This window comes from Bemisia tabaci, chromosome 5 (genome assembly GCF_918797505.1).
Source record: "Bemisia tabaci chromosome 5, PGI_BMITA_v3".
Taxonomy (NCBI): domain Eukaryota; kingdom Metazoa; phylum Arthropoda; class Insecta; order Hemiptera; family Aleyrodidae; genus Bemisia; species Bemisia tabaci.
Window position 1 is genome coordinate 39,970,348 of NC_092797.1, and position 13,744 is coordinate 39,984,091.

Consider the following 13,744-nt stretch of genomic DNA (forward strand, 5'->3'; position numbering starts at 1 on the left):
AGCTGCGTTCGCTACTATCCACATTGAAAACATCAGCTTCATGATTGTATCGTAAAAAAACTACCCATCAGTTATGATTTGCGACTTTAGTGGTTGTGATTTCTGTGTGGCTTAAAATTAAAGTGTTACAAGGTTTGAAAGTATTAAAAAACTTATCCAAGCTTGTGTTCCTGCTTCTGAGAGAGCCAGATGTTTTCATGTGGATAGTAGTGACGCGAAAACGCCTGCAAACCAAAGTAAACAACCGTCAACTTAGCTAACGACACCCATATCCCAATCAAAGACCTCAACAAGGGACTTCGAAAATGCCACAATTAACTGTAAAGGGATGTAGTAAGTTGAAACTCTAAGCACACTCCAGTTGAGAATTAAAAACCAACTTCTTTTTGATTGTATATCGATGGCCAACGTGCAATACCGCCAACCTGTGAACTGATGATTTTGCAGAACGAAGAGAAAACTTAGCCAATTTTTCAATACATCACAGTGTCATAGAAGTGCTCCCCTACAGAATTTAGGAAAAACTTAAATCATCAGGCTGCGTATTGTATATTGTTGAACACAGCAAGGTTGCTAACTCGTTTTTGCCAAAATTGTTACTTATGTGGTATTTTTTGTCAGCTTTCGATATGCACAATGCTTACTTGGCGATTTTTGGTTTTTGAACATGGCACCAATCGAGAAGTCTTTGAGGAAATTGCTCAGATTCGAAAGGGTTTCGATGCTGAATTTAATTTGTTGTTTTATGTTCAGATGTTCCTTGCAACTGTCAGAGCCCAAGTGTCGAATTAATTGTCTTAGTGCCAATTTCAGAAAAAAGGGAATAAGAGAATCTTTCAACACTTGACCTAGCATTTACTAAAGTTCTAACACCGTTTTGTTGACCAAAGAAAGATCTCCTTTCCTTGCTGGCCGGGGAGATCAGACTGAAGTTCGCCTTGTTGATCAATTGTAAGTTTTGTGTATCTCTATCATCAAATGAATGAAAAGAAAGTCAACGACTCATTTTTAGGCCCTGCTTTTCTCAAAGGCATTTTGAAAAAAAAATTGTTTGAAGTTTAATGTTCTCAGAATGCTGTGGAGATCATTCCATCCTAAATCAACGTAAGCAAATGCTGTCGTGATCAGTAAGATTCTCTTTGAATTTCATGGGTTGAGAAACCTTATCCTCTTCAAATTTTCATAAATATTTACCAGTCCAACGTCTGTTTACTGACAGTCTATTAAATATACATAAAAGCTAGGCCTTTGATTTTTCCGTTATACACTGATCGTTTTTTATGTTGATATTTGAACCAGTCTTGTAAATTTGCCCCTAAAATAAATTGATTCACTGTATGAGGACATGTAGGTCTAGGAAGGGTTCCAACTTTTCAGTAGCAGAATATTCCTGCTTAGATAGATTACTGAGGGTATGTCTCTGGAGATACACTGAATTTTATTGGTTGCAAGAAGAATACAAATTTTTCAAGAGAACTCAATTTATCATCTGATAGTCAATTTTATTATTTAGAAGAAGCTGACGTTGCATCATGGCTTGAAATTTTCATACGAAGAAGAATAGTCATCTAAGTTTTCAAGCAACAGTCTAGCAGATGAAGTATGATTGGAAGTCTACTATGCTGCCAATAGAAATATACACTTCTGGCATATCCCTGTTGTTATAATGCCTTAATATGAACAGACAAAAGCAAGCGCAGCAAAGGGGGAGATACTTTTTGTTTCAAGCCGTCTACTAGATTTTAATGTACTCTTTTCTGAAGTCTCCATGAACTGTGCCATAATGCACCTACTGAGGAATTTGAGATTAATAGAATTTTACTTACCGTACGGGGGATTGTGACTATCAACTTCGGAAGTAGGTACTTGGTCTCAAGAGGAAATAGACCTCTGGCACAATGGATACAACATCCTTTTTTTCGTCTAACTCATCCACATTGAACTTTAGATCAGGATGAAATGGACCGAGTTTAACAGAAAGGAACCAAGCCACATCAGCGATTGCCAAGTTTAACTGGGCAATTAAATTTTTTACGAGAGAACAGTTGTTCGGATTTCTTTGATAATTTTAAGGAATTTGTCTTGCACCTCGGAGAGTTTTCACTGAAATTTGCACGAAAATCCACACAACCGTTTTCATGTAAAAAATTAAATTGCCCAATTAAATTTGGCAATAGCGGATGTGGCTTGGTTCCTTTCTGTTTAATGCGGTCCAAATTTCAAAAGGCTAGCTTACTATTCAGTTACTCATGTAGGTATACCTCATCCATGAAAAGCTGAGGCAGGGATCAGACGATCGGCAATATTGCAGCATTCAATAAAAAAAGAAGAAAAAAAAAATGCTGTTCTTTTAATGAGAGAATTACTTCGTGGTTTCGGAACCGAAATTCTGCCGAAGTCACCTCCTGCTTACTGCTTCAGGACTTGAAAACGTTAAATATTACTAAGGATCTAAAAAATTATTAAGTAGGTAATGGAGGATTTTCTGAATTTGATAGGGTTAATGTTAGCTTAGTTACCTCCAATCAAGTAAATGCTGAATCCACAGCTACTTAAAAAAAAAAAAATCTGGCAATTTTTTGTCAATGACACTCTAAATTATGCAGGCAAAAAATAGACAATTTTAGGTGAGTAAGATTAGTGCTGCCAATTATTAACACTTAGGACTGCGAACGTAAAACTCTAGATCGGACACTAAAATTGGCCAATCCTTTATTGAGGCATTTTCACGAATAATAATAGGAGTTAAATATTTAGAACATATTGTAACCTTTGTATGGAAAACATTTATCAATGGGCAAAGTGCAAATCCTTGCATCTCTGTTTCCGATGTTGCAGACTTCCAGTCATACTTTATTTTTTCCTTCAAAAACTTGTCGATGTTATTTCTTGAAAACTACCTTCATTTTTCTTCTCTGTTGGCAGAATATGCTGTAGGTATAAATTCCAAGCTATTAGGTACTTAGGGCTGTTTCTCGTTAAAAAATAAAATAGGAGCAGAAATCTTGAAACAACACAATAGAGATACGTCATTCTGCATTCTGACCAACAACTCTTAAAAAAACTAATAAAATTCTGTTATTAGGAAGCCATTTCCGGCTACTTTTTTGAAAGTAAAATACAAGTATGAAGGGTAAAATTTAAGTAAAATGTGTTTAAAAAACTCTTAAAATATAAACTGAGGGGCTTAGAGAAGGCGCATAAGAGCAGTTTTTGAAAAAATTGAGATATTAATATAATTTCAAGTAAAACTAATCTTAATGCACATTCCGTGAAAAATTTGCTCCCAGTTTTTAAGCATCAAAGAGTCAGTATGCACTTTCTTTCCGCCATGAGGATTCATGAAATTTCGAGCCTTTCAAACACATATTTCTCAAGATTTCAAAACCTGCACTAATGCGCTATGTCCCCAAAGTCCCCCCCCCCCCCCCCCGGACTGTGGTTCTTCAATGCTAAAAAGGTTTGAAAAAAAAGTTACAAAACTACATTGATATTTAAGAGTTTATTTTAAACACTATTCCTTTAAATTTTACTTGAAAAAATAGCGAAAAGGGTTTCCTAGTGCGCAAATTTTAACAGTTTTTTTAAGAGGTTATGAAGAATGTTCTAAGAGGTCATTGCTATTAAGGAGAGATTATGTACAGGATGATCCAAAAGTACTGCATCACCAGCATCAGGAATTGCCTCTTTAACTTTTAAATACATTGAGATGGAGACTCAACATTTTTTGAGCGCTCCTAGATCAAAGGGATTATAACTTTGGGGATATCCCAAAATTTTAGGGAAACCACCCTAAAAAGAGGAAAAACTCTTAGGGATTGTTGGGTGGTGCAGGACTATTGAATCACTCCGTGTACTGCCTGAATAAGACTGACTAAAAATGACTGCTTGAGTACTTAAGGTCAAATTTTCGAGACTCCGGCTGCAACTTTAAAAACTTAAAAATTATGACAAACAGAGAACGAGAACAGCAGTTTTAAATATTTTCTTTCTTTTATCAGATGTAAAAAAAAAAATTTCCCTACATTTTTCGTTGATTACTTCTGTCATTACTTATGGACATTCCAGATTTCATTTTTGCTAAAAATGACTGAATCTGATGTTTCGCTCCTTTCAAAGAAGATCCCAGTCCTAATGGTGAATGATTTACTGATTTCTAATATACTTGATCCCATGATAAAATTATTATCAGAGAAAAAAAATGGAGATATTGCATGAGAGGTACCTGAATTGAAAAAAAAGGATACACAGATCACCGTGTTATTATGCATTTTTATCTTTTACAAATAACAGAAATTTTAAGATTACTTCCCATAAAAAGGTGAGGGATTTAAAGCAGCGTAGTCATCTTGACTGATCAAACAAGTTTGTTGTGAAATGCTATAAATACAATACGTAATACTGTAGAGTAATTTTAAAATAACACTACAGTTGCTTAAACCGACCCTGACATAAAGTAACGAATTACATTGATTCTCTATTGCTTGAGCAAGGGGGCTGAAGTCCATTATTTGACTTTTCCATGAAAAACAAAAAAGAAAGTAATAGCTGAGAATTATCCAAATTACGAAAATACCCGCTAAACGTTGATTAACGTATGCATAATTACATGAGTTAACAAAGAAATTCATGGCACAGGAAATCTCTAGAATAATAGAAATCTTTAATAGCAGCGCAGATCTTGCTTCCAAACCTAGGGTTCGGCTCACATTCAGTGATGAAAAGGTAGTTACTTTAGGAAGCTTTCAGAGCGTACCAAGGCAAATTCGAGGATAAAAAATGGCAAAAGGTGTCATACAATGAGATGCTAATTAAAATTAACACCTAAAACGAACACTGCATTATACCTGAATAGGTGCACACACAATGTGTAAGTGCGAAGTGAGGAATTTTTTTTGATAAGTCACCATCCCGTAAGAGTCGTGCTTTTGAGAGTGGCTAGTATATGTTAAGAAGATAAACCAATCAGTAAAATTTATGAACTTAGGGTTGCTCTATTCTCTCTAATAAAGTCATGTCCTCTAGGATATATCGGTGAGGTTTCTTCAAATTATTCTGAGATAAGAAATTTTGATACCTGTTTTAAGATTGAAAAACAAATTCTTCACTAATAATTTTTCTAATGGGGTTAATTCTATGAGTTTTGTAAAACTTCAGATATCAGCTGGGATTTAATAAGAATCTTAAGCATCCCAAGTTATGACAGAACATTTATCGGGGACTTCGGGAGAGAAGATAAAAAGAGGGAGGATCAAAGATAAAATTTTTCCAAGACTTCCAGATGCATTTCTATTAATTTTGATTACAATAATACTGCATTCATGTTCACTTTTTGATATTTCTGGAAAAGGACTTGAACCCTTTTACCCAAACACAAGAAATTTCTATAGCTTCGTAACATTTTCATCACAGAAATCAGTTATGTGTCAAGCTATGAGCGTTGAGTGTACGGAAGCAACACTGCTTCCTTTTCTTTAGTCTTCAGAGACCTTAATGGCTTACGAACTGAACTCTCGACCAGATGGGTACGAAAAGTTTCGTATCTCTTCACATTGGATGAGGCCCACTGGTTCTCTGTCCTCAGCAGCAAACCTTCTGCTTCACCATCACAAAGACATTGGTTATGTATTTGACACTCATTAAGAAATGAGAAAGCTCATGAAGAGTGAAAAACTAAAATTGGGGGGGGGGGGAGGAGGCAACAAGAACAACAATATAACAAAAAAGGACTTGCTGAATCAGAAAAGGAGAACAATGCAGCTTGCAATACCTCAAAGAACATTTAAGAGATAAGTAGTCTATACTACCTTATTCAAAAAACGTTCAACTCAATTTGAGACGCGAGGCATTATTTATTTTAAAATCATTTAGAGAGGAGGAAAAAGATTGAGAGAGAAAGAGAGAGAGAGAGAAAACAAAAGTAATGATAATAATAATAATGATGATGATAAAGAGTAAACAAATGATAATAACTTATAAATAAATCTATGAAAAAAGAAAACACCTACTTCAGACAAGCATCAATTTTGAGAAAATGGGAACAAAGAGAATAACTTTTATGAAATCAGAAAAAATAACAAACAAAAAAGAGAAATATATATAAAAAAAAATTAGAACAATTTTAACATTAATCTTTTTCACTTTTCAATTACAAATCTGCATAAAAACAGACAGAGGCGCTTATCTAAATTTTGCTACATTATTACAAAGTTCCTTGCATGCTCCTGGAGATTGAGGAGACCCTGATATTTTCTATAATAAGGAGAGTGGATCTGACGTAATTAAGCAATAGATTTAGTGCGGTTAGTGATCCAACAGCCAATTGATAACTCATAATTATTCTTAATGCAATTGTTGAAAAATCCGTGAAACTCATGATTCCATGGTATGTCAGGTGTGTTTATGTAAATGAAATTTGATTATACTTAAAAGAATTTGGAGTAACTCTGCAGAAACAGCCCACTAAAAAAATTAGACAATTTTCATTTTTGATTCCTCATTTTCACTTCAGCAATATTTTCAAAGTCATTTCTTCATTAAACTTTACTAATGCTTGTAATTATTTGAAGACTACAAAGAGCAGTACTTCGAGATTTTCTTTTTGAAAAAAGATAAAAAACCGCCTCCAAATTGTAATTGTTGGATTGGTTTCTTTCATACAGAAGGGGTGGAATTTAAGAGGATTCAAATAGCTGTTGTTCTATTGATTAAGACAACTAACAAAAAAAAAAAGAAAAAAGAAAAAAAAAACCAACCCGACATACTGCAAATTAATTGAAGTCTCCGAGATTTTTTAAAAAAGATCCACAAATTTAGAAATGATCAAAAGATACATCAAATTGCTAGGCTTTCATCAGTAGAACCTTCTTAGATATAGTGGTATCATAACTTTGATGTTCATGCCTTGATTAAAACTAAGAAATTGGGAGAAACCTCTAGCACTCAAAATATTTCTGGGGTTGTATGGTAAGAAGTGTGCATGACACTTTCAAATCATGAGTAATGATTGTTTTAGACAGAAATTTTGTTTAGCATCATTATATTTTAATCTTCATGACATGGAAATTTTTAAATACTTAATGAAGCGTCAGTTATAAAAGATCGATCAGAAAAATTTTCTACTTTCTATCAAGAGCATATTCCATGAAAATATCAATCAACATCTTAAAGTATGTATAATGTTTTTACAGAAGAATGAAACAGGGAAATTTTTTTGAATTGTTAACAGTGTGAGTGTTTTCACAACATTTCGACTGTGAAATAGCAAAATCGGGTATCTATTTTTGCGATGCTGCAGGCTACTGGTCATACTTAGTTTCTAAGTAAATGGAAAAACACTTGACGTCATTCCTTTAAGACCTTTCTGGGTCGTCTTCTCTGGGAAAATTTAAAAAAATATAGTGTTGGTTCGTTCTTCTTCAATGAAATAAAATAATGGCAGAGATTTTCAGCCACCGCAATTAAGATGCACGTTTTGGCAGTTTCACAATTGATTTACTTAACCAACACACCTTGTAGGTATCGACTGGTTGTTAGGTTTAAGAAGACTCAAAATTTGGCCTTAAACATCAGATTGCAGTTAATTGATTGGAAGGAGGGGAGAGGGCAAAAAAATAAATTTTAACACAGCTTTTAAAATTTCAGGAAGCTGAGGCAGCATGATCTCTTTCGTTCCCGCTACATAAATTAAAAGCGATTAAGAAAAATAACCAAACAACAAAAAAGAGGAGCAACAGTGCTTGGCTGAGAGTTTTAAAAGACCAAGACAATCCTAGACAGGAAACGTATTCTCCTCAAGAGAACATGCTTCGAATAGTAGCAAGAACATACAGAATACTGTAATGAGCATTTAACAAAACAAGATGGAGAGCAGTAGTTCTATTGAGTACATTCAATTCAGTAGTAACACAATATCATTGAATTCTTTTACATTTTATTGTGATCTTTTATCTCTTTTTTGATATGGGATCTTCCTCACCGATGCCCAATGACTATTCGGAGCCTTCCCCCGCCCATTGCTAAAAATAGACAAATAAAATAATGTGAAGCAACAGCTTAAAACATGGCAAGTTCTTTTCTCAAAAACAGAGAATACTTTGTTGGTGAAACAGGGAATTAGCTGTACAAAACATGGTAGATTAAAAAATAAAATTAGGGACTGAACAATTCATTCTTTCTACTGAGTACTTGTTGAACCACAGAAAGAAAATGATTAAATAAGATAAAGAAAAGACACGGTCATTATTTATTTCACCTTTCTCTGCAGAGAGGTCATGTGTTCAACTCTAGTCTAGGTGGCTTTACAAGATGCTTATAAATTCTAGGAGCCGCAGTATGATTGAAGCTCCAAGGGATGAGATAGTTTTTTACCCCTTTCACAAATTTAATTCCAAGGAAAACCCTGACAGGTGTAAACTCCGGGGGATTGGTGTCTCTTGCCTGGAAATAATGGGAAAATAAGGCTAGGCGGGAGGAGGGCACTTCTCTCAAGAGATGCAAAATTTTAAAAACTACTTTACAATCAAAACTCTGACTATATTTTTGATTATTATAATTTTCATTTTCTGGTGTATTTTGGGGATGAGAGAAGGAGGACGTTCCAGAAAAATTTGAATTCTCATTTCTGATTAATTTTGTGTTCTAATAGATACAAAAGGTTTAAGATTCACCAAACTTGAGAAATTTTGAAAACTTCAATGAACCAGCATCAGGCCTCTTGCAGGATTAATGCAATTGACTGACCAAGTGAATACACCACAAATTCTTTCAATATATCTATGTCTCTCAGCAAAATGAGGCAGACCGCCTTGATTGCTTTATTTTCAGAAATTTGGGCAGGGAAATGTATTTTGATCGAAACTGTTACTTGAAAAGAAACATTGATATATCAAGGAAACCTGCAATGCAGTCACTGAATTGATTAAAAGTAATGACAAGCCTGAGCTCAAAAACATTGTTCATCACAACAACCATTTTTCTTTAAATAGGTGTGCAACTACTTTGTCATGAGGGTTGAAACACATAATTATACTTAGCGATAAAAAGTACAAAGTGGGAAATCCTATAAAATTTGAATCAAAGGATCTGGATCTTCTCGACGTCAGAACTTTCTTAAGAGACTTGCTCTTTGAACTGCCAAATTTAAATACATTATATGAATAACAGAAAAATTAACTCCTTTTAAATCGGTTGGAGTATAAGTTGTCACTGGTTTAGTTCAATTTACAAAATGTACAAAAGGATGAGGGAAAGAGACAGTTAGTTATTGATGGAAAATAGTTGACAATAGACCATTGAAGTAGACGGATTTTCAAATTTAGGCTGAATACCTTTGCAGAGTGAGTTACTTAAAAAAGATAAAATTACCTCATTTGATACTATATTTGATCATCATACTGAAAAATGAAAATGTGAAGGACAGAATGAAAGGGAGGCTATTTAATTTTCAAATCTATTATTGGTATGATGCTTTAAAACTACCTGACAGCCACTCAAAAGCAATTTAAGGATGCAAGTAGAGACATACATTTATTTCTCATACTTCATCGCCTTAAAATGTTAGAGAAAATTCAGCCACCATTTCGCACATCACATCATCTTGCTCTATAATCCTCAATTTTAGAAAGGCTGATGTGGTCATCGCCTGCGGGGTATTGGGTCAGAGTTGGAATCAAGTAATAATTTCAATCCCTGCTCTACTTGAATGACCTATTGAAACGATAATATGAAGAGGAAGAGGACAGCAAGGGAAAAATGAAGGAGAGAATATTCCACAACTCAAGGCATGGCTGCAGAATCTTCTGGACTTTCAGAATTCTCTGAAGAGCACCTCTAAATTTTTTTAGAAGTGGATGGACAAAAAAAAGAATTATATGCAACTTTCTGCTATTGTTAGTAAGAGGTCAAGGTTTTAGGCTAGTAAATTTACATAGAAATAATTCTCCTTAACTATGTTTGTCTTTTAAAGGTATTGCTCCGTAAAATAAAAAGCTGTAAAGGAAACTTGTATTAAGCAGCGACTCTTGGAAAAAGGAAAATTAAGATAGCCATCTTTTCAGTCATTTGTTTTGTAATAAAATGATACATGAAGCATATGCACCCTTGATTCTACGTCATGCTGTGGAAAAGTCATTACTAATACATAAAAAATAACAACTTATTTGAAAAAAATTAACCTTGGTCTTACAAAATGTTAATTTAGAAGATGACGGTAGGATACACAAAGGAATATACATCAGCAATGGCTAAAGATTTGCCACAGGGTTTAAGTGTGATTCTTAATCAGAGAATATTGAACCTTGCAGAGAATTTTGACTTTAAGTTTACACGCAGAGCTCAGGACAATTTTCTAACTGTATGCTGCGGGGACTAATTCATATTGTCAAGGAATTCACTACCTTTTCTCAATCCACAACAATTAATGAGTCTTAATGATCTTCAAGACAATTATAAAGGATGTTACCGCATAATTTTTATTAAGTTTATGAGGAATTTTGATTCAATTACGAGGAGCTTGACATTTCAGTCTCTGTAAGGAGTGTACGGTACAAGTATAGAAATCTGGTCAAATTGTAAGATATTAAAACAATGGTTTGGGGGCTATGTTAGTGATGTACTCCTAAAGTTTTGAAGGCCCATAGAGAAGCAGGGTAGCGGTCATCCTCCCCTACCTAACATGTCCTTCTCAAAATGTTTCTGGGTACATCACGAAGTGACTAAAATGTTTCAGCCTTCAATAAGGTTTGGATAGAAATTCTCACAAAGAATGTACTGTTTCTGAAAGATAAAAAGAGGATTTGGCAAAAATATCATAGCTAATTTGATAAAGATGAATTCATAATCATGAAAAAGAGGAGGAAGTCACTTTCAATGATTTCCTGAAGTCATTGTTGAAGGAATTAAGTTTTAAGGACTAAATCGAACCAACTACATAAATTCGCGTCTTACGTTTGGTGCATTCAAATATTATTATCAAAACTTCACATTTAGTCAGATTATTTACGAAACTTTCACAAATTTCAATTGCAGTGACAAAAATCAAGTGACAATTTGTTACAACTGCTTGAATTGCATTTTACCAGAGGAGGTAGAGGCCTACTCATTATGCAATAAGGCAGCTTAATTAATGGACAGTATGATTGAATCAAGTTCATCAACTATGCAATTTAATCGATAACTTTACACAACACATAGAATCTATGCAAAAACTGAAATAAGTGCTTTGAAAAAAGCAATAATATTTGCAAAATCATGATCAAATGACTATGGCATGAATTGAGTTTGCTGTGCGAACTGCAAATAGACTATTTGATACAACAGGACTATGGGATGGTTATACCTATACACAAAAATGCTAAATTTGGACTCATTACAAACGAAATCAAAATGACTACATTGATCCAGCTTAAATCAATGATTAAAAGCTTGGAATTGCTCTTGTCCGTAAATTCTCCGAAAAAGGAGACATTTACAAATTTGATTAATATTAGTAAATAATTACCTACCATTTCTTTTACAAACATATTTACACATTTTACTTTACTCAGTTATTTTTTCAATCTTGTTCTAAACAAAATCTTTTAATTTTAAGGAAGACACTTGGCATATTCATTAGAGAAATCATAAGACGAGAGAACAGAGAAGAAAAACACTGTGGCTACTTGTTTGGTTAGGATGTGTGATGTGCTTAAGATATGGCATCAAGTTATACAAGTTAAATAAGGTATGAACAACTTCACAATAATGATACTTGGAAAAAGAAAAAAAAAAAATGAAAATAATGAAACAAGAAAAAAATAAAAAAATAGATGAATTGAGGTTCAACTCAATGAAATTATTACTTGTGCTGAGATTGAAAAGAGACAATCTGTCCGAAACTGATTTCAAATGATTCAAGATTATAGCTCCTTTAAAATTTCAGCTGATCAAATGAGTAAAGTAGAGCAATTTCCAACCATTTACAGAAAACGCACGATACTGAAAATGACATCACATACACAGGACTGATATGATAATACTGCAAAGATTAAAAAACGAGAGACTTACACAGATTACAAAGACTGTTGACACTTTCATAATCGTGAAATTGGTCCAAATAAGTTAATTGATGTATGACAATAAAACTTTAAAATTCCGCAAATTCCTTGGCACACTTTTCGGTGGATGAGATTCTTAAAGCCTCCTCTTCATAGTCATCAAAATTACTAGTGTCCCCTGGTCCCTTACATCTAGGAATAAATGGCGCTTCGATCTTCTTTTGAAAAACCGAGATCCAATCTGTCGACCCAAACCATTTGTGTCCTTTGATGTCGTTGACACCATTTTTCAGATTACCATAGCGCTTAGTTAGATCAACCTGCAGTAAATTGCGCAGCAAATCCTTCAAGTCTGACCCAAAATGTGAAGGGAATCTGACTTTGCCAGATACAATTTTTTCATAGATTTGAATAGGTTGATCTGCGAAAAAAGGCGGATAACCAGCAGCCATTTCATAGACTAAAACGCCAAGGGCCCACCAGTCTACCGCTTTGTTATAACCTTTGCTTAGTATAATTTCGGGTGCAAGGTATTCTGGTGTACCACATAAGGTCCATGTTCTGCCTTTAACTCTCTTAGCAAAGCCAAAATCAGTAACTTTTAGATAGCCTTGCGAATCTATGAGCAGATTTTCAGGTTTAAGATCACGGTATATAAGGTCTAAATAATGTAAGTATTCAAAGGCTAAAACGATCTGGGCTGCATAGAACCTTGAATGAACTTCCGTGAATCTGCCAACTTTCCGCAGATGTGAAAACATTTCTCCTCCAGGAACATATTCCAGGACCATGTAAAGATTTGAATTGTCTTTAAAGTGAAATTTAAGACTAACCAGAAATGGGAAACTGATCGCTTGCAAGATCCTTTTCTCATTTAATGTATGTTCCACTTGCTTCAGCTTTACAACCTTTTGTTTATCTAAAATTTTCATTGCATAGTATTCTTTGGTAGACTTGTGTTGGACTATCATTACTCGGCCGAATGATCCTGTGCCAAGTGTTTTGATCCTGTCAAAATCATCTAGGCCTGCGGTGTTTGTTGGGTTCTTTTTCCATTTCTCTTCAAATTCTTCTTTCGCTTGATCTAGAAACTCCTTCACACTTTCAGCTGAGTCTCCTTTTTTATTGGCCGTTGCGGCATTGCCCATTTTAAGGACTTTTATGCCTTCCAGGGCTTCTAACAACTTGTTTCACGTTTTTTCGACTAAATAATCCACCAGAACTGTGAGTTCTGAAAGTAGGTAGCCAATTCTAGGTTTCCTTGGGACTGCTGACTATCAGTAGGTGGAGTTGGTGAATTGTTAGATAGATATCCACCTACCTTACGCCCTCAAATTCCATTATAAATTTCTAGTCCACCGATTCATAAATACACTGAATAACTCTTAATAAGAATCAACTGCGATCATTCGAATCACTTGGTAACAGACTACACAAATAATTCCCCGGGTTTCCAATGGCGAACATATTCATTAAGATGGCGAATGCTGAGTAGATTCACAGAGTAAACAAGCGCTCTCTTCGGCTACAATTTGTACTAAATTAGTTTTTGATCACAAATTTAATTCTTCGTTAATTATGTTTTGAGATCACGTTAAAATGGGAATCAAGACTCGATCTGCAGTAAAAACGTGCCGATTCAGATTTCAGGGGCACAAAATATGATTGAAACAGAGCGAAAACTTTCAATATTATAACATAAACATTTT

The 13,744-nt window shown here is 34.4% G+C and overlaps 1 protein-coding gene across 1 annotated transcript; it reads right to left on the reverse strand.

Annotated features, from left to right (window-relative positions):
* Nucleotides 1–4,252: 4,252 nt before the first annotated feature.
* Pka-C1 (Protein kinase, cAMP-dependent, catalytic subunit 1) lies at nt 4,253–13,710 on the reverse strand. Its single transcript, XM_019056742.2, has one exon. It carries the CDS (start codon nt 13,181–13,183, stop codon nt 12,125–12,127), a length of 1,059 nt encoding a protein of 352 aa, XP_018912287.1. The 5' UTR covers nt 13,184–13,710; the 3' UTR covers nt 4,253–12,124.
* Between the last annotated feature and the right edge of the window lie 34 nt (nt 13,711–13,744).